This window comes from Leucoraja erinacea, chromosome 5 (genome assembly GCF_028641065.1).
Source record: "Leucoraja erinacea ecotype New England chromosome 5, Leri_hhj_1, whole genome shotgun sequence".
Lineage (NCBI taxonomy): Eukaryota > Metazoa > Chordata > Chondrichthyes > Rajiformes > Rajidae > Leucoraja > Leucoraja erinaceus.
In genome coordinates, this window is record NC_073381.1 from 56,256,613 (window position 1) to 56,278,409 (window position 21,797).

General features: G+C 42.1%; 1 protein-coding gene and 1 non-coding gene across 3 annotated transcripts; one reads left to right on the top strand and one right to left on the bottom strand.

Moving 5' to 3' along the window:
- Positions 1 to 2,774: 2,774 nt before the first annotated feature.
- Positions 2,775 to 2,846, top strand: trnae-cuc (transfer RNA glutamic acid (anticodon CUC)). Its single transcript has one exon. It is a non-coding gene; the product is annotated as a tRNA-Glu (tRNA).
- A 12,085-nt stretch (positions 2,847 to 14,931) lies between these two features.
- On the bottom strand, positions 14,932 to 20,107 carry hey2 (hes-related family bHLH transcription factor with YRPW motif 2). Of its 2 annotated transcripts, XM_055635670.1 has the most exons (6): positions 19,320 to 20,091; positions 19,103 to 19,181; positions 18,917 to 19,000; positions 18,605 to 18,686; positions 17,464 to 17,832; positions 14,932 to 16,739 (listed from the first exon to the last, which is right to left on the bottom strand). In XM_055635670.1, exons 1-6 carry the CDS (start codon positions 19,400 to 19,402, stop codon positions 16,591 to 16,593), a joined length of 846 nt encoding a protein of 281 aa, XP_055491645.1. In that variant the 5' UTR covers positions 19,403 to 20,091; the 3' UTR covers positions 14,932 to 16,590. The 2 variants fall into 2 exon arrangements, with proteins under 2 accessions (XP_055491645.1, XP_055491644.1); XM_055635669.1 differs by having other exon boundaries at positions 16,597 to 17,832; positions 19,320 to 20,107.
- Between the last annotated feature and the right edge of the window lie 1,690 nt (positions 20,108 to 21,797).

Genomic DNA, 21,797 nt, shown 5'->3' on the forward strand with positions numbered 1-21,797 from the left:
ATATAGATAGACACATTCTGCAAGCATTTTAGAACCACTAAGGGCACTTACATTTGAGTGCACATGTGTTCAGTGTTATTCACAGCTCAGAGAAATGTGACCCTCAGCCTTCCTCCAGCTTGCAGACACTGATTGAGGCACACCACTTCCTGGTTTTATAGTCCCTCCCCCCTGCCACCAGCGGGGGCAGCAGAGAGAATGGGGAATTTTGTAAAAACATTAATATCTCTGTCATTTTTAATCGACGGGAAAAATCCTCAGCACACATGTGGCTGAGGGGGGCTCTGAGCAAGGTGGCCAAAAATGACGGCCGTAGGTGCCGGCATTCTCTCGGAAATCGCAGCACAGATCGCCAAAAATGGTCAAGAACAGAGTTTTAGTAATATATAGAAGATAGAAGATAGATAGATAGATAGATAGATAGCTGGGGGTTGATGGCGGCAATGCACCAAAAAAGTTGTTTGCCAACTGCCAAAAAACACTACATAGAAGAAGAAGAGATAGCTGGGGTCCCAGCACTGAGCCTTGCGGTACCCCACTAGTCACTGTCTGCCATTCTGAAAAGGACCCATTTACTCCTACTCTTTGTTTCAGCCAATTCTCTATCCACATCAATACTGAACCCCCAATGCCATGTGCTTTAAGTTTGCATACTAATCTCTTATGTGGGACCTTGTCTGTTCCATCAGGGACTGGATTGTTTTTAGTGTCATTATGTGTGAAATGTTTTAAATTTCATGTGCGATGCTCCGCTATTCCCTGGGAAACGTCTTTTCATTTTGCGCTGTACAACTGTTGCTTGCAAGATGACAATAAAGGTTGATTAATTGATTGTCGAAAGCCTTCTGAATGTCCAGATATAACACAGCCACTGGTTCTCCCTTATCCACTCTACTATGGGGGGGGGGGGGGGGGGGGGGGGAGTATGTGGGAGAGATCTGTTCCATCAGGGACTGGATTTTTCATCACAGTGTTGTGATGGTGAAATGTTTGTAAATTTCATGTGCGATTGCTCTGCTATTCTCTGGGAAACGTCTTTTCATTTTGCACTGTACAACTGTTTCTTGCAAGATGACAATAAAGGTTGATTGATTGATTGTCGAAAGCCTTCTGAATGTCCAGATATAACACATCCACTGGTTCTCCCTTATCCACTCTTGTAGAGTATCAAGGGTGGTATTTATTGTCCATCCTTCTTTGCACCCTTGCTTCCTCCCCACATTCCACCATCTCCTTTTTCATCACATCCCACTATATGCACCCTTTTGTCCGTTCCACTTAACACCTCCAGCCTTGATTATCATCCAACCCCATCACCACCTGGCATCTGCCATCACCCCTGTTTACCTGGATCAATCTCTCACTTGCTAGTTCTTGCCCCACTCCAATCCCCCACCTCTTTCTACTAGCTATTCCCTCTCTATCAGTTTGAAGAAGGGTCCCGACCAGTACATTGTTAGTCCATTTCCTTTCACATATGCTCTTCACCCGCCAAGTTTGTAACAGCAAAAGGCCTCACTTTCTGATTAGTTAGTGGCTAGATCTTACCAATCAAAAAACAGGTAAGACAAAACAAAATGTGTACTTACTAGTCACCCCTGTTGTTAAATTAGTTCAGTAACTTTACAACTGCACAATGCATTTTTTTGGAATACAAAAAGCTATCGAGTAAGACAACTACTATTTATTTATATTATGAATGGGTGCGGTTGAGACGGAAAATGGTCTGGAATCACAAGGCATGGTAAACAATGATAATATACAAACATGTACATTTTATCTTTGGCATTGGCTTATTTTGGGTTGCAAAGCCGCATTTCCTGTAAAACGGTCTATGAGCATAAGACCAACTTTTGTGGTGATGAGGAAAAATAATGGCAGTGTTCTCTTATGAGGGGGTGTGGGATGTTTCTTGAGAGAGCACGGAGTCTGGTTGGGATTTGTAGTCAAATGCCATTTCCCTTTAGGTTATCAGTTGTGAAATACATTTGATTTAATACGAAGCACATTTGAAAACGCGGCATGTAACTGTACAAGCAGATCAGAAGGGGGCAGGATTTACAATTCGACAAGTTAAATACGTGGCCTTGTGTCTGAGGCATGGATACAGAAAAATGAAATAACTGTAAAATAAAATTGCTTTTAACAAAACAAAATAAAGCCTTGCCTTCTCGTGCGTGGTTTGCCGAATCCTGTTCACTCGGTTTTCAAGAACCTCGACAACGCGTCAAGTATACAAGTTATTGGAGACGGGCGAGAAAGAGAGATTAGGAATAAACTTCTCGTTTCATATCCTCGATCAACATTGCACAGAATTGTTAGCTGCTGCTTTACAAAAGGACACAAAGTGCCGGACAGCATCTCTTGGTCTCTGGAGAACGCGAATAGGTGATGTTTCGGGTCGGGACCCTTTATGTTGAGTTACTCTGGCACTTTGTGTCTCAGCATCGCCGAACTGCAAACATTAGGTTTCTTTTAACAAGTATCTACCCGCTGAGTTACTCCAGTGTTTGTGTCTATCTCCAAATAAAGTGTCACGTTTCCCTGTGCATTGAAATACATGTTGAGGAAATAATCTCTGGGCCGCCACGTTTCATTTCTTAATTATACTCTTGGGGCTTTAAGTTAAATTTAAAAGGAATAATGTTCAGGCCACGGCCCTGTCGCCATGGTTTCCCGTGCATCCCGTTCATAATTAACCGCTGGAATATTAATACGGTGACGAAACCGTGCTCTTGTGTTTGTATATGCACTGAAGGTTGATTTCTTCAGGTTCCCTGGTGGTCTAGTGGTTAGGATTCGGCGCTCTCACCGCCGCGGCCCGGGTTCGATTCCCGGTCAGGGAATTACATTTTTAATTATAACTGCTCAATCATTTATTTTAGCATAACACTTTGCATTAACTATGTGCTGTAATCATATGATTCATAATATTTATTTAATTCTACTTTTTTTAAGACTTATAAATACAAATACCTCATTTCATTTAAATACCAGATTGAAAAGGCAGAAACTAAAGTGCAAATAATATATTACAAATAATTATTCAAGCGACCTGTTCCTGTGAAATTGCTATCTTCAACTCGCGTTGTCTATTTTACTTGTTATTCCTTCAAATTACGCTGGTCATTTCTCCCTCTGCGAGGAATCTTTGTGCTCTTAATTTAAAATGAATGACCAACATATTTTAGTTTACTTTTACGTCCTTTTACTTTGCATTATTTGTAACGCATCACAAAATAAGTATACGATTGAATCTAAAGATATATTTTTCTGTATTTGTTCATTTTTGGAGATAGACAATAGGTGCAGGAGTAGGCCATTTGGCCCTTCGAGCCAGCACCGCCATTTAATATGTTCATGGCTGATCATCCCCAATCAGTACCCCATTCCTGCCTTCTCCCCATATCGCCTGACTCCGCTATTTTTAAGAGCCCAATCTAGCTCTCTCTTGAAAGCATCCAGAGAACCTGCCTCCACTGCCCTCTGAGGCAGAGAATTTCATACTCACAACTCTCTGTGAGAAAAAGTGTTTCCTCGTCTCCGTTCTAAATGGCTTACTCCTTATTCTTAAACTGTGGCCCCTGGTTCTGGACTCCCCAAACATTGGGAACATGTTTCCTGCCTCTAGCGTGTCCAAACCCATAACAATCCTATATGTTTCAATGAAATTTCCTCTCATCCTTCTAAACTCCAGAGTGTAGAAGCCTAGCCGCTCCATTCTCTCAGCATATGACTGTCCCGCCATTCCGGGAATTAACTTTGTAAACCTATGCTGCACTCCCTCAATAGCAAGAATGTCCTTCCTCAAATTAGGGAACCAAAACTGCACACAATACTCCAGGTGTGGTCTCACTGGTCTCTGTACAACTGCAGAAGGACCTCTTTGATCCTATATTCAACTCCTGTTCTTATAAAGGCCAAGATGCCATTCACTTTCTTCACTGCCTGCCGTACCTGCATGCTTACTTTCATAGACTGATGAACAAGGACCCCCAGATCCTGTTGTACTTCCCCCTTTCCCAACTTGACGCCATTTAGATAGTAATCTACCTTCCTGTTTTTGCTAACCTCACATTTATCCGCATTAAACTTCATCTGCCATGCATCTGCCCACTCCCCCAACCTGTCCAAGTCACCCTGCATTCTCATAGCATCACTGCCTCCCAGCTTTGTGTCATCTGCAAATTTGCTAATGTTACTTTGAATCCCTTCAACCAAATCATTGATGTATATTGTAAATAGCTGTGGTCCCAGCACCGAGCCTTGCAGCACCCCACTAGTCACTGCCTGCCATTCTGAAAGGGACCTGTTAATCCCTACCCTTTGTTTCCTGTCTGCCAACCACTTCTCTATCCATGTCAGCACTTGACCCCCAATACCATGTGCCCTAATTTTGCCCACTAATCTCATATGTGGGACTCTATCCAATGCTTTCTGAAAGTCCAGGTGCACTACATCCACTGGCTCTCCCTTGTCCATTTTCCTAGCTACATCTTCAAAAAATTCCAGAAGATTAGTCAAGCATGATTTCCCCTTCATAAATCCATGCTGACTCGGACTGATCCTGTTACTGCTATCCAAATGTGCGGCTATTTCATCTTTTATAATTGACTCCAACATCTTACCCACCACGGATGTCAGGCTGACTGGTCTATAATTCCCTGTTTTCTCTCTCCCACATTTCTTAAAAAGTGGAATAACATTAGCTACCCTCCAATCCACAGGAACTGATCCTGAGTCTATAGAACATTTGAAAATTATCACCAATGCATCCCCGATTTCTAGAGCCACTTCCTTAAGTACCCTGGGATGCAGATTATTAGGCCCTGGGGATTTATCAGCCTTCAGTCCCATCAGTCTATCCAACACCATTTCCTGCCTAATGTGGATTTCCTTCTGTTCCTCCGTCACCCCAGATCCTCTGGCCACTACTATATCAGGAAGATTGTTTGTGTCGTCCTTAGTGGAGAACACTAGAGGACACTAGACCTCTTTAGATATTCCTATTGTTATAATAAATAGCAGGTTCAGAATAATATTTGAGAATTTAAGGTATGGTGAGATCCAATAAATCATCCAACCCAATAATGGATAAAGATGATCATTAAGATCCAGGCAAATTTGTGAACTCAACCTCCTAATAGTTTCCTTTTATTCACTGCTTTTTTTTTATAAAGTGAGTCAAAGTCCTTTATTTTTGTAAAGGACTTTGTAAACACAAAATGCTGGAGTAACTCAGCAGGTCAGGCAGCATCTCTGGAGAACATGGATAGATTATGTTTTGGGTCTAAATTAAGGACTTTTCCTGATGACATTCCACACAACCTCTCCATTGCCCTTGTTGGGCCAATTGGGGTGGTCTTGCCACAGGGCTGTTGTCTGGGGAGATGATGCTTGATAGTGGTTCAGCATCATCTGCTGCTAAGCCAACACCTCCAATGAGGCACAACAGTGTTTTCTGAGATGCTTATGCAGATTGCTTTTGTGATCTAGTTGTAATTCTGAATATGAAAGAGCACAAGATTTCATACCTTTTCAGATCAATGTATTTGATTTTACTAACACTAAGCCAATTCTCATTGACAGGCTACGTGTTTCACATGGTGACACTAAACCTGAGAAATGCACTCTACTCACAGTTTAGTCTCGTCACAAAAAGAGATTACCTGGTGGACAAAGGAAATGACTAAAGGAGCCTTGAACTAGTATAGTATTTTCATTAACCTGTGGGAATCCCTGAACCATGTCTACTCTTAACTGAGATAAGGAGCATTTGGGATGGTATTCAGAACCTCGAATCCATGTATTGGGAGCACACACTTTACAAATTACACAGCTGCCCACTCTTTCACACATCCTATGTCCCAGTAATGGCCAGGTCTTTCGGTCGCATGTTAGCCTCATGAGTCACCTTGGAACCCACAGAAGTGGAGGTAAAGTATGTCCATCATCTGAGGGATTGCCCAAAAAAAAGAGTGCAAAGATTTTGGCTGTGTGGACGTCAGCCATTGTACTCAATGTCAGCTTATAAGATTTAAATATCGCTAGATCAAGTGCAGGTACTCCCCCAATACACCCATTCCTTACCCATAGCCCCCATGGTCCTCGAACTCAAGATGCGTGTTGCAATAGCAGTTCGCCTTCCCCCTCATGTGAGGTGAAAAGTTGAGAGTGTTCCTGTGTCGCAACATTGTGTTGGAAGCTGGCAGGATTAATTTTAATAGTAAAAATTTTGTGAAATTTGTCATTTTTAAAGCTTTAAACCCGAAAAATCATGAGGGGGTGGAGGGGAGGGTGTGGATGGGAGGGGTGAGGGGGAGGTTTGGGGGAGGGTGAGGGAGGAGGTTCGGGGGAGAGGTGGGGGGAAGGGAGGGGGAGAGGGGGTGGGGAAGGAGAGCAGGGAAGGGGGAGGGACGGGTAGGGGGAGGAGGGAGATAGGGGGAGAGAGGGGGAGGGGGAGGAGAAAGGGGGAAGAGTGGGGAAGGAGGGGTAGGGAGATGGGTAAGGGGAGAGAGAGGGAAGAGTGGGGAGAGGGAGCGAGTGAAGAGAGGGGAAGGGGCCGGAGAGGAGGGGGACGGGGGGGGGGGGGGGGGGGGGGAGGAGGGGAGAGGAGTGGGGGTGAAGGGGGGAGGAGGATGGGGAGGGAGAGGGCGGACTTGAACTCGGTGAGCAGGCGGCTCGGACGGGGTCAACTGCGAAAGGGCAGCGAGCCTTGGCAGCTCTCTGGACCTTGGGCGGCGTGGGGAGCATCGGTAGCTCTAGCGTCACAATTCCCCGTGTCCCTGCGGTCAACAGAGGAATTGCAGGTTTCACAGAGGGAGTAATGGGCGCCAGGGCCTCCTTCTTATCACATGCCCCGCGCAACGATAACGGCCGCTGCCGCCATGTTCTACGATTGGGCGGGGAGACGGAGAGGATTCATAAACAAGCCGGTGGCCTCCGGCTGTGAGCGAGTAACTGTGAGCGATACCTCGAGCGAGCGGCTGTGAGGGAGCGGCTGTGACCTCCGGATCTGCAGAACGCTCGATCTTTCTGCGCGTTTTGAAGAAAGGAGGGGGTGGGGTGGGCTAATATACCTCGTGGAAAACTGCGCATGCATGTTAACAGCAGCTGCATTAATCCAAAGCGGGTGAGGGGGCCACGAAGAAAGGCATTGTGAGGTCAGCAGCTTGGCAACCGCTATATTTTTTTTAAAATGTCAGTTTGGTGATAAATTTTAGTAAATATCTCAGGAAATAATTCACCAAATTTACAGAGGAATGGATTTTTTGAAATCGTAAGGAAAATCTCTACTAGAAGATGTAAACATTTGACCGTTATTGTAACGTCAGTAGCTGGGCAGCAGTCAGATTTTTTTTTAAAAGGTCAGATTGGTCAACACATGACTTAATTTTTATATATTACTATTTCCAAAAATGAAACTCTTTAATTTTTCTTTAAAAAAGATCAAGAATGCTTCGGATTTCAACAATATAAATAATGTTGCACTTTTATTGTTCTGATTTCATGTAACCCCCAAAAGTAGATCGGAAATTGCAGGTAGTCAGAAATGCTGGAGTAACTCAGTGGGACAGGCAGCATCTCTGGAGAGAAGGAATGGATGACATTTCGGGTCGAGACCCTTCTTCAGAAATTGCAGTGTATTTTCTGTTATTATCCCAGAGGTTTGATTTGAGAGCAAAGGTATCTCGTTTCATGGAATCCGCTAATAAGTAATTAAATTTCCATTAAACTAGCAGAATAAGTATGTTGACACAAGAATCTGAAGATGCTGGAATCTTGAGCTAAATAAAAAGTGCTGGAGGAACTCAGCAGATCAGGGTGTATCTGCGGAAGGAATGGACAGACGATGTTGTGGGTCCCTCCTGGGTCGCTGCCTGGCCCGATGAGTTCCTCCAGCACTTTTTTTTGTATGTGTGTGCCTTGGTGGTTGAGAACAAAAATGGATTAATTCCTTAGCATGCTGTTGGTGCTACAATTTGTAAGTTATTCCTGCACTGTTTTTACTTCATTTTCATTAGTCAAAAAATGGAATCCCTGGACAACTGAAGTTGAAATAAAAGCAAACATTCATTCCTTCAGCTGTTACGGTCAAACTCAAATGCTTTGAAGAAAGAGCTTTGCATGTGGAAAGCAGTGAACAAAAATGGACAGGAACTTCCAGGTAACAAGCTAGAGGTCGTAAGCTGTTCTCCGGGGCCACATGTGAACTATCCAAATCGTATATACAGCCAAGAAGTTATCAGTCTGACTCCAGGATAACTGCTATAGCCACTTGGGGCCACACAGATTTAATATTTGATCTAAGACCTCCCCTGTAGACATCCCGACCATAAGTGTTTTGTTATTTGTGGATCTTGTCTGGTTTCTTGAATACTTTGGGGGAGACAGACAAACCTCATTTTGTAAGGCCAAGCCAAATTGGTTTTGTTTAAAGTACTTACAGAAGATGTATATTTTCTTATTTTGACTCAATTCTGGCTTGGCTTGGCTTGGCTCTATTGTTTAATCTGGAAAATCATTTTTTATAGGCGAGCAAATTTACATCAAAGCATTTCAGTTTTCTTTGATTCCTTGTGTCATGACTGTGATTCAACGTTGCAAACACACAGACCCACAGTGGTTGTTGGTCTTTTTTTTTTTGGATTCTGCCTCATTTCATACTAAGATCTAATCTGAATAATTGATAACCTTTGAATTAACTTGATATATCTATCTAGAATTGTATATAGAGCCAGGCCAAAATTCCTCTTTTGTATCTCACTATAATACTGTAACTTTGTTGATCAGCTCAAAGTATGATGAACAAATGAGTGAACCAAAACTGAAGAAAAATAACAGTGGGAAACCCTGGAAAATCATACACATTAGAGGCTGTTTATAGAAATCAATTAAACAAATTAACAATCTTATATTCATTGTTTATCGTATTTATAAAAACAATATTGCTTGAAAATATAAGTTTCCCTATCCTATATGAGATTTCACAGTTGCTTTGAAATTTCTCTCAAAGGCTTTCAGAAGATATGTGGATAGGCACAAATTGCAGCAACCACTTGTATGTGCCATGATCTATGCCCACACATCCAAGCAGAAAATGGTGAAGAGAAAATAATGGAGATGCTATCCAATGAAAACAAAGTCCTATTTTCAACCTTGAAGGAAGTTGTCAAAGATTCCACCTCTCCCACGGTTAAAATATGGATTTGGGGATTTTTACTTCCACAGATTATCATAGACGCTTTCTATATGTACCGCGGTGATTTTGTGATTAAACTGTGACTCGCAACACTAACTCTTTTTTCCAAGGATATCCCTGCAAAGCAACAGTATTGGAGGATGGTGTGGGGGAGACAGGATAGTTGCAGTTTAGTGCATGTAACTTCTTTTAAATCTGATGTAAATTGGATGAAGGAAATTAAAGGTTAAAGGGCAAAATTATTCCCTTATCCAACATTATGTAGAACTGTCAATTCCTGTTATTTTGTCTAAAAACTAAAGAAAATGTGCAAATATTAGGAAGCAAATCTGCAACTTAGGAACTTTGTCATAGATAGGAATTGATTTTAAATCAATTGTTAATTTTGATTTTGTGATTCAAAGCTTTTAATTGACCAAAATAAATCAAAGTAAGGAATATGGAGTTGCATCACAAAGTTGCCATGATCAAATGAAGCAGAGCTATAGGCTCAAAGGACTAAATATTCCCAACATTGTTTGTCCTACAATAGCTGGGAAATAGTTAGCAGTCTAAACAATATAGAAGTGACTGAACTATGCTATAAAAAGCCATTTGGTTTGTTATTCTCTGCAGGCAAATGTTGCTCTTCAATGGTACTTATTGTCACATCTACCTAGATATAGTGAAATCCTTTGTTTTGCATGCAATCCAGTAAACTCGTACTATAAATAACACCCAATATACATGCCCAAGTGTGCAATGAGTGTAGTGCAGAAATTGTAGACTTCTTCTGTGGCGGTACACAAAGAGTTGCCACACTTCCAGCACCAACTTCCATGTATCGTTCTTAAATATATCAAGTCTTATCATGGTTCAAAGGGGTGGCACAGGGTCTGAGATGCAGTGGTTAGCATGCACTGCGATGCTGTTGTTGTCCTCCTCTGCCATTCTGCGCTGCTGCAGGCCATGTCCGATTTGCGCATTCGTCTGTGGGGCCTGCAGCAGTGCCTGATCCACGTGACCCCCCGTTTGCTGCAGGGTGTGTAATGGCTCACTCCACTGGCACCTCGACCCTTGCCATCCTTTCACCTCTGGCAGCCACCGCTCCACCTTTGTGCCTCCCATAGCAGACCTCGGAACCCCCATATCACTTCTGAACACTGAGACAAGCTCATTGCCCGCTCATCAATACCGTTCTTCTCCTCCATCCGCCGCCACCGCCATCTTGAAAGTAGGTTTATCACCCTGTATCCAATCGTATTAGCATATCCTCATTTTCACGTGTAGTTTTCCAGCTTTCTTTAAATGCATTTTAGTCTCTCATCAAGGAAGACACAAAATGTTGGACTAACTCAGCTAGCCAGGCAGCATCTCTGGAGAAATGGAATAGGTGATGTTTCATGTCGAGACCTTTCCTCAGACTATGGGTTAGGGGAGGGAGACTAGAGGCATGAAAAGGTGCAAAGAACAAAAGAATGAAAGGTATGAAAATAACAAATCAAGGCCAGCAAAGATGATCAAGGAAAGGTGAAGCCTACAAAGGTCCATTGTTGGCTGTGGGGGAGGTGATAACGAGAGGGTGCAAACAGTGAAACTAAGCAGGATGACAGTAAAACTAGTAGGACAACTAAGGTGGGAGAAGGATGGAGAGAGAGGAAATGCAAGGGTTACTTTGAGAAATCAAATTCATACCATTGGGTTGTAAGCTGCCCATGCAAAATATGAGGTGGTGTTCCTTCAATTTGCATTTGGCCTCACTCGGACATTGGAGGAGGCCCAGGACAGATAGGCATCTGTGTGAATGGCCACACAGTCAAGGATGCCCAGAGAGTAGCGCAGGGGAGTAAGCACATAATACAAATGTCTTGCGGGTCAGAATGAAGGAAATATTATGTCCAACCCTAACCGCCTGAGGTCTGCCAGAGAAGTCCAGAAGTCAACTGCAGATGGTGGCTGCAAGATCATGGTCGAGGAGTACTTGTATGGTATTATGGTGTTGAAGGCTGAGCTGTAGCCAGTGAATAGCATCCCGACATAAGTGTCTCATTATTAAAGTGATCGAGAGCTGAATGTAATGCAAGAGAGATAATGTCCTTCGGAGACCTATTTTTCTTTTGTGCATATTGCTGAGGTCTAGTTTGTGTGGGTGGCTTGTGCAAATGTGGACCAATACCATTATTTCAAATACCTTAATTGTGGTTGATGTTAGAGCTACTGGACAGAATCATTTAGACAGGTCAATTTATTTTTCTTGTGGACTGGAATGATGGGGGATTTCTTGAAGCAAATAGGGACGGAAGATTGCTGAAGTGAGGGATTGAAGCTAGAAACCATGCCAATTAATTGGTGGTGATTTCAGAACCCATCCAGGAACTTCATCCGGGCCAGGTACTTTCTGAGCGTTTGCCGTTGTGAATGCAGATCTGACATACAACCGAGATGTAACGATCAGGGCCGGCGGAGAATGGGGAGCATGCCTTAGTGGAACTTTGTTTGGCTGTTGAAAACAGACATAAAAGACATTAAACCTGTCCAGTAAAGATACATTGTTGCCACAGATTGCATCTGTAGACCAAGGACATGGATCTCAAATATTTGTGATTTCCAGCTTGTTTTGGAAGTCATACTTGGCATCCCTGACAGTATTATCTCTCTCGAAACCTTTGGATCCGAAGTTTAGCATAATATATGCATTAATATACATGCCTAAGTATAGTGGGCTAGTGCTATATTGCAAAATAATATGCAATATATTTACTTTATTTTCCATTACTGTTGCTCTATTAAACCTATTGTTTTTAAAGTGCTTAAAAGTGCTGTTTACTATTTTGATATTGTTTCTCAATTTAAAGTAGTTTTCTAGATATTTTCTAATTGAACTACTCTATACTTTTAAACTTAATTGAGAACACTAAAACCCAATAAAGAACATTAATTCAAAATAATCATTGCATAAAGTTTGTAGATAAAAACAAATCTTAATCTTTGTTTTCTACTTTCTGTAAATATTACATAATCCATTCTCTTCCCAGAAACAAGTCCCAGGGAATAAAGCAGTCTATAATTGGCAAACTATTATTTGAATTTATATCTTTGATAAAAAAGCAGAATCTACCAATGAGAGAATAGCATTGAGACCAGAGAGTTGATAAAGAACTTTTGATTTACACAGATTTGTGAATTTTCCTATATGGAAATTGCCCAAACCTCAGGTTTATGCAAGTCCTTTTGATAGCTGAACATATATTCAGAACGGAATTGTAGCTAACAATTACAATGAATTGCTATGGCGTTTTAAATTACATTGTTTTTGCCTTGTATCACAAGCCCAGTATACTTGTACATATTAATATGTATATAAGAATGAAAATCCCCCAAATATTTGCTTGCTTCTCTTGCCAGGTGTTCAGATGCACCCCCACCTATAATAGGCAAATTTGTCACCAATAACTGTTTATTTTCTACAAGTAATGCAGATTGAAACTTGTAAAGTAGTTGGATGTTTTTGATTATTGACCTTGTAACAGTCATGTATTCCTGGCTATGAATTAAAATCACAGCCTCTACAGCCCCCTACAGCTTCTTTCTTCCTGACATTGTCATCTAATATTGAGTTGCTGTATCTTCTCCTATCTACTATTCCTAGGATTCCAGTTGGTACCTGTGGCAAATGAGGCCAATATAACAAGTTGTCATGATGTTGCTGCTGACCCTACCGAGCACCTGCTGCACTCACCTTTTTGTCCTCGGCCTCCTCCATTGTCAGCGTGAGGCTAAACGCAAATTGGAGGAACAGCACCTCATATTTTGCTTGGGCAACTTGCAACCCAGTGGTATAAATTTTGATTTCTCTAACTTCAGTAACCATTGCATTCCCTCTCTCTACATCCCTCCCCAACCTAAGTCACACCAGCTTCTCGTTCTCACCTAGCACACAGCCAACAATGGTCTGTTTCCTTTATCATCATTACTTTTTCACATATCTTTCATTCATTTGTTCTACATCTCTCCACATCACCATCTATATCTCTCATTTCCCTTTCCCCAGACTCTAGTCTGAAGAAGAGTCTCGACCCGAATCGTCACCTATTCCTTCTCTCCAGAGATGCTGCCTGTCCCGCTGAGTGACTCCAGCATTTTGTGTTTCCCTACTATCTGAACTTCTATATAAAACCTCGGTCTATTTGTTTTACATCATTCATTCTCTCCATATACCTTTTTGAAAAAAAGGTGAAAGCTGTTGAAATAAGATATTTCTTCCATTTTAAAGTTAATTTTCTATGTTAGGAATCAATTCCTTTGTCAAGGGCAGGTAAACTGCTTATGCTCCTTGCCAATATTTAGATAACCGTTAGGAGATGCATAAGAGCTGGCCTGGCTGCTAAATTGGTTCCTTGTCAGGAAATGCCTCCCTCTACTGGAGGGAATGTGCAAACTTCACGCAGACTGCACCCATGGTCAGGATCGAACATCGGATCCTGTCCAGTCAAATTTAATTTAGAACATTCAGAATATTAACATTTATAATCAATTCTGATTATTTTTTAAACCAGAGACAGCAGCTGTCGGAATCTAGAGAATAAAAACTCAAGGTCGAGCAGCTTCTGTGGAAATAAAAGGATGACCAATGTTTTGGGAGCTGTGCAGGGTCTCGCCCTTAAATACCAACCATCCCCTTGCCACTAAGTTCTTCCAGCAGATCATCGTTGATTTAAAAAAAAAACATCCTTATCTTGTTTCACTTGTGAAGATTAAAGATGGACGACTTATAGGAAAAGTCACCTGATTTTACCAAGAACCAATTAGATGTGATAGAGGACATTCAATGACCAGCACACTTTTTGTAAAACCAGTGTATATTTATAAACATTTAATGTATAACAGGTTATAGAATGCAGGTAAATAAGCAAAAAGTGTCATTTGTATTGTATCATCACCTGCATACAGTAAACTTATTTTTTATCACTGTCTTCTCCACACAGCAGAGAATTCAAGTGCAACACATTATCTACAGTATTATATTTGTACACATCCTAATCTCTGACCTTGCATACAAGCATCCTTTTGCCATATTTTACATTTTCCTTAAAGGAAAAAAAATGGATTTTGGACAGGCTCAAATTTTAAGTAATTTGCTTAACCTAATGCCATTATAGCAGCAGATTACAGAGTGGAAATGTGACTGGGTAAAGGGACCAATGAACACAATTTATTGATGATATAATTGCTCTTTCACATGTAGGAAGCTTTTTCTGCAAGGCTTTTCTCATGAAATAGTGTCTTCCATATATACATTGAAATGAATGAATATATTTAAAAATATTTCCAAAATACAATGATCATCCACATGTATCAACTGTGGGCAATTAAGTCCCTAGGTACCAATATTATTTGCTGCATGGCATGAACTTTGGTCCAGGAGTTCCAAATTACCTTTAACGGAACCAATTATTTAATCATCCCTGTTTGTTTTTGCATAGATAACATATCAATCTGATGCTAAGTTGTTTCGAAAAAGAAGTGCAGCTAATTCACTTATTTATTATTGTGTGGAACAGTTTACTGATTGAATGTAATATCTATTATATTAACATTAGAATAATAACTTTCACTTTTCATTTTGAAGATAATTAAGCAGAAAGCATCCTGAAAAGTATTAGCCTGTGGCAATAGAGAAGTTCTATTTCTTTAATCTAGCTGTAATAAAAGTATTCTAAGCACTGAAAAATGGAAGATGAGACTAAAATGCAACAAAAGTACATTTATTTGTAGAATTCTACTTCAGTATGTCAACAGCCATGAATAAAATGCCCTTTCAATGGTATTCATATGCTGCTTTAGTGACATTTTTCATGCTGAATAGGCTAATTTCTATCCACTTCAATGTATATTTGTATTAGTGTAATTTTGTTTAAGTGGCAACAGAAAGAATGAAAAAGTGTTTCATTCACATGAGATAATGATGCTAAAACTGTACTATGAACAAAACGAAGTACAAAGAAATGCAAGGAAATATTCTCCATTCTACTGCTTTAAGCTTAAAACCTCTGCATTGTAACAACTATGATAATCCCCCATGTTGTGTATTCTGAGAGAATGGTTGAAACAGATGAGTACAAAATTAATCACAATAGTCTCAGATACTGACGCCCCTTGCCCACCTATTCACTGTACACCATGAAGCTCACTGGATAATCAGAGGACCTCAAAATGCACATTACTGTCAAATGCAGGTATATGTTTGGACTCGGGTTTAGAATAAACAAGGTTGGCATAGTTTGTAAACTCATGTAAAGATAGGGCTATGTGTTTATTTTCTGGAAAGGTTTCCATGCAAATCTCCAATTGTCGTTTCCGCTGAAAATATGGGAATTGGTCATTTTTTAAATTTTAAATTAGTTAATATTTAACTAATAAAGGCTATAAATTTTTAATCCGGGCAACCATATTTTGGATCAGGGTAAGTGAAATATGCTCTATGGATGAATGATTAAAAAACTTAACATATATAGGCTACTGTAAATGTTGTTTTGCCCCTTGGTTTTAAACTTTTGACATAAACTGAACGAGTCAATCCTTTGTATTTCCACCAGTGTCCAACTCGGCTCAGACCTTGTGCCATCAAGCCATTTCCACTGCCGTGAGAAAACACAGTTCGTATAATATCCCAGTTGGCGATGTTGGCATATAAATGTACTTCTCATAAAGAAACTGGTGTCCAATTAGGGACGCTGTCATTTACTGCTGCTGTTGCCATCTTCACCTCTGTTCAGCAGTTTCAGATTGAGGCACAGCGGCGTGAGAATGCTGTCATGATATTATTGCTTTTGATACTACTGCAGGTGCTGTGGAGAACGCACCACTCCAAATCCTAAAATCCTGTTCATTTCCGGTAGGTGCTCTATAATCCCACTGGGAAAAATCTCCAGGCGAAAATAAAACCGAAAACTATCTACGGGCTGATCAGTCTGAAGATGGGGTTCGGCCCGAAACGTTGCCTATTTCCTTCGCTCCATAGATGCTGCTGCACCCGCTGAGTCTCTCCAGCATTTTTGTGTACCTTCGATTTTCCAGCATCTGCAGTTCCTTCTTAAACACTATCTATGGGCTTGACTGAATTTAATTAATCCATTGTTCCATCTTGGTTATTCTTCTAAGGATCGACATTGTGGTTGCAGGATGAAGTCTCAAACGGAAATAAAAACTGCTACGCATCCATAAAGATATCCTGCGAAGTATGCGAGACATTTTGCAAACGAAAGAAACCGCGCTACGTCCGAGAACCATCCAAAATCCGTCAGGTTTGACTGATTCCATTATTCTTACTAGATGTTGATGGCAGAGGAAGGCGTTTCTTTTCTCTCTGGTGGTTAAGCTGTCGTGAGGGTCCATTGGAGCAAACCACCTCATGGAGATACAGCGGAATGGTTACAGTTTGCGTACACATAATAGTCGACATTGGGATACTTGAACGCAGAAAGCTCGCGTGTAAAATTGCTGTCGATTTGCTCGTAACAATATTGATGCCTCTTGCAGTGGGTTACAAGCCAAGGCCCTGCAGAGAGCAAGTGTTTTTCAATCAATTACATTGTTTTCATGAGCGCTTCCTTTTTTGATGATGAGGCGGCAGAAGTCAGACTGTCGTGAATGCGTGGAGGTGAATGACAAGTTCGCCAGTAGTAGTCAGGTACAATGGAGAGTGAAGCCCTTCGCTGTTTCCCACAGCGAGCGCCGGCACCGCTGAAGAAGTCCCGTCTCAACCAGCGCAGGGCGCGGGTGAGGCCGGTGATGATAAGGGATAGGAGTGTGGAAAGAAGGTTGGTTCAGAAGTGTGACAGGTCAAATAGGTGCGTGTGTGTGTGTGTGTGTGTGGTGGGGGGAGGGGAGCAGAATTTGTCCTTCTTCCGCACTCAGTCCGGTTCAGAAAGCTCCTATCTCCATCCCCCAAGGTCGATAAGGTTTCCCCCCGCCGCTGCCGCTATGGGGGACGGCGGCAAAGCGGGGCGGGTTGAACACTGCACCGCCTGGGGCCAACAGGGCAGCAGTGGGCAAGGTGCCAAGCGGGAGAGGGAAGGTGTGGGCGGCAGCGGCGGCGTGCACCGTGGCGGAGAGGGAGAGGAGGGAGGCGGAGAGCGGGGCCACTCGGCCCGCGGCGCCCATGGGGACCGCCCGCAGCGACGTGTCGCTTTGAGCCGCGGCCGCCGCTGCAGCAGCCGCCGCCGCCGCCAAAGTGGCGGTGAGCAAAGCAGAGCCTTCCGGGCGATGCGGGACGGCGGTACCTGGGTGCAGTTCGGAAGAGGCGGTGGCGGTGGCCAGCAGCCTGTCGCTGACGAGGCCGTGGTGCTGCAACAGAGCAGAGGGCAGTTGGTGGAAGGCGGCGGCCCAGTGCTGTTGGTGCTGCTGGAGGTGATGCTGGTGCCGCTGTTGCTGCTGCTGGTGGTGATGGTGATGATGAGCCACCGTCGAGCTCATCACTGCCGCTTCCCGTTGAGAGGCGTAGGTACTGAGGTGAGAGACAAGGCGGAGTCGCAACGGGTCCGACGTGTCGAGACCTTCCACCGAGCTCAGGTAACGGGCCACCTCGGCCAAGCACTCCCGGAAACCGATGCTCATAAAGTCCATGGCGAGAGCGTGGGCGTCAAAAAACCCTGCGGGACAGAAAGATGAGTAAAAGTTAGCGAGATAGTCACACTGCATGGAAACAGCTACCTGTGCATTATACCAAAGCTGTCAGACTGGAACTCTGGATATCATGCTGGCCGCACTTTGTGACTTTTCATCACCACTTCAACATGTCTGATTTAAATATTTTTCAATCAGTAATTTGAGTTTCGTATCTGATATTTTTTTTTATACCAATCATCCGTTAGTGTTTACGAGTTGTGAATCAGCGGCATCCGTAATTATTCTCGGATGAAAATGGTTATAGTTCACCGTGACCATAAAATGTCGGATAAATTAGGTTAAACGAATGAATTACTTCCAGCAGATTGCCTCATCCCACACGACTGTAAGGAAACTGCTATAGATCTTACAGATTTCGCTGCGGGACCGGTCTGTGGCTCAGTGTTCACAATAGGTGGCGGTGTGGAGATGTCGCCGAGGCCTCTTGTTTATGTGTTTGTGTTTGTTTTGTCTTTCTGGGCAGGTCTGGCTGCTCCAAGCCAAAAAAAAAGTCCAAACAATCTCTGCATGCGACTCCCCGGTTTCACAAAGCACTCACTCCCGCAATGTTAGGAAAAGCAAACAGAAGCCGAGGTCAAGTGCCGCTTTTGTCTCGCCGGCTCTTTCCCACGAGCTCAGTGATACTATTAGCATTTCCACTGCACTCTGCCGGGCCGCCCACAATTGTCAGCGCGCTGTTTCCTTAGGTTACCCCTTCCACGTGGCCTTTGAAGAGGCGCTCAATTAACTTCTTACCTTTACCTCCGGTTGCCCGTAGCATCTTTAGATGATCCACCGTCATCTGAAGTATTTCCGCTTTCTCGAGCTTTGCTGATCCCTTAAAAGCAGAAAAATGTCCCAGTTACTTTGCCAAATTCTCACTCGTTTCAATGGTGAACACTAACATTGCAATGTAGTACTTCACTAAAGTATCCATAAAAGGGCAATGTAATATCACATCACTAAATTAATCACTAAATTGACGAGGTTAAAACGCTATTTTGTGTAAAATTGGAAAGACAGTGCAAAAATAGAATGTAAATACGCAGTGGATCACGCTCAATCTACCTGTTTCTCAAAAGCAGTGGGGACCAGTCGACGAAGTTCCGACAAACTATTGTTAATACGATCTCGACGTCTCTTCTCGATGATCTAAGAACGCAAATCGTACCGTTAGGACAGTTTGAATATTTTAGAAAGCAATCAAAACGTGATCCATAAAAGTTACTACAACAAAAAGAAAAGCACCCTCACCCCTCTCCTTTTCTTCCTGGCCATTATTTGGGAAGTTGTAGACGGAGACCCGGCTCTCATGAGTACATTATTGTCCTGCCTGTTGAAACGAGAGAAAAGGATCGCCACTGTCAGCTTTTTCCCCGTGTTATACCAATCACAAGAATGAAAAGATTGAATTACCAAGTGCCATTTAAAATGTACACCAAGCTTCGCCGTAAAAGAGACGAAAACTCACCCTGCGCAGATATTTTCGCTCCCCACGTCTATGGTTTCATCAATATCACTATCTGAAGAACTTTCTTCACAAGGACGTTTCATTATCACTGGAGAGAGAGAGAGAGAGGGGGAGAAACACAATTTTCCGGTCTGCTTTTTAGAAGCTGGCGGTTTAGCTCCAGCCACCCAGGCAGCCAGAGTGCAGTGTGATGCGCTTTCCCACGGTATAAGCTATATCAATGTTGCAATGTCTCGCTGAGCGCACTCTGTCCCACAGCCCGCAAGCAGCCCTGATTGACAGCGCGACGCTCCGGGTTTGAAGGAGACGCCTTTCTCATTGGCGCAACACGACGACGTCCCCCTTCCCTGCGTCAAACGCGCGGGTCGGGGAAAGCGTGGGAAAGCTCTCTGTCCACTTCACTTAAAAGGGATCGGCTGTTAGAGGAACTTCTAGAAACTTTTTTTTAAGTTGGTAGGAGAAACATTTATGTGCAATGTTAACGTGTTTTTTCTACATTAAAGTTCCAGTATTGCTCTCGTGTTAATATCCCATTTTTCAAATATAAAATTATGCAATTCCCATATTCCATCGGCCTTTGTTGTTCTATTGAAACCATATTTTTGATCGGCATGGCATGTTCATTTCCAGAAATCTGAACTATTAAACACTTTTTTTTGTTTCACATGGAGAAAATCCCGTGTTGCCCTTGCTCCACATCCATCGATAAGAAAATTAAGTTGATATGTACTGTACAATCACTGCAGAGATTTTTTTTCTCAATTCTATTAAGATTGTTTGTGTAGGAAGCACGGCTGTTTAAAATAGGAATGCAATACTAACTAAGTAAAGTAGGCATGAGTTGCATTAGAAACATAGTCCGAGCCAATAAATCAAATCTCAAACACTATTATAAACGCATACGTATGTATGTACCATGTAAGTCAAGTTACTCCATTTAAAGTGTCTATAGACAGCTAAAGACAGAAGCATCCATTGATTTTTTTTTATTAAAGAGCCGCGTTTATACTCGGTGCATGGCTAAGCTGTGGTATAACCGTGTGAACAGAAACTGGACACTATTCTTCAGCACTTCCCCTGTAATTTGAACTTTCTGAATTACACGCTGCCCGCAAGAGAGGTGGTTTGAAGAACATTACAGCACCCTGTGTGCATTACCCCCGTCAAGGTGTTCTGGTAAAGCTAATATAAAAGCACACCAGATAACATAGTAGGAGCATTGTTGCCGGATTTAAAGATAGCCGTACTATTGTCAGAAGCATACCGACCATTTTATTGAACTAACAATCCACGTTGTTATTTCTTTATCCTCATTTCACAGACATCATTGACAAGAAAAAAAATGGGATCACCAACATAAACATACGCGTTAGGATTTTTTTTTGTACATCTTTTCTTTTAGTTGGCATTTTTAAAACTGTAGTAGAACGTTAAAACTGTATTGATTTCTACCTACACGAACCCAGGACTTTCCAACAATTGACCCGATGGAGTTACTTGAGCTACTTTAGAACATTGTATATTGCTCGGGAGCGGGAAATACTTGTGTTTAAATAATTTCAGTTTGCAACTTGGTCTCATCTCTTGGACTATTCCGGGCCGACATGTTCCTAGTGGTTTATTTGTTTCTTTTGTCAGTATTTTGGAAGTCATTTGTTTAACTTCACGTAGGTATCTGGGCCAGAAAATAAAGGTTGTTTAGAACCTGCAAGCTAAAGAGGTGACAGCATTATTGCTTACATGAAAAATGTCACCAGCCACATAAATTTGTTAAGGATTACGGCACCTGGTATTGGGGAGTGATACATATACATACTGACGGGACCGTTCAGACGTTAACTTATTTAGTCTCTTTATAGTATTATTAACTGCTTCGGAAGTCATTACTCCCGCTGCAATTATACTGAACAATGTAAAACGATGCTTCAAGAGCGAATAGAATAAATGATCAAGAATCTTTATTTCTTTTTAATTAAATGAACTGTGCGTCACAATACACTAATGGTTAAGCATTAACTTTAACTTGTAGGCAGTTTCGTAAAAGATGCAAGCAAGAATATTTTACTGCTTCCAAGTTAATGCTATACCACTTAGACATTAATTGTTGGTATTCGATTTCCATATTTGTGACCTTGAAAACAATGAGACCACTGGCATTTAAGACGGGCCCGTGTTAAATGCCGGGTGATCGTCCCATCTCAACGCTCCACAAAGTCAAGATCAAGGAACGTGTAATTGGTTTGACAATAACCTCGGGATCATCCTCTCGTCTACATGCTAATCCGATAAAGTTTTAACCCGGCGAATGCGAATGACTGCCCCAAAAGTTCTATAAAGAGCAACTTCTCTTCCTATGGGATGTTTGAATATTGAATGCTACATATTTAGTATTTTTCCCCATGAATATTGATACATTTTACGAAAATCACTATGGTACCAATGGCCGGATAGATTCAAATCGATCTTTGAAACACTGTA

What these genes read in the sequence shown, in the direction of transcription:
- hey2 (XM_055635669.1), bottom strand. Translation starts at nt 19,402, where the DNA reads ATGAAACGTCCTTGTGAAGAAAGTTCTTCAGATAGTGATATTGATGAA. An exon ending in CCAGGAAGAAAAGGAGAGGG is followed by an intron (nt 19,001 to 19,102) that starts GTGAGGGTGCTT and finishes TTGCGTTCTTAG; the next exon opens with ATCATCGAGAAGAGACGTCG. An exon ending in ACGGGCAACCGGAGGTAAAG is followed by an intron (nt 17,833 to 18,604) that starts GTAAGAAGTTAA and finishes TCTGTCCCGCAG; the next exon opens with GGTTTTTTGACGCCCACGCT.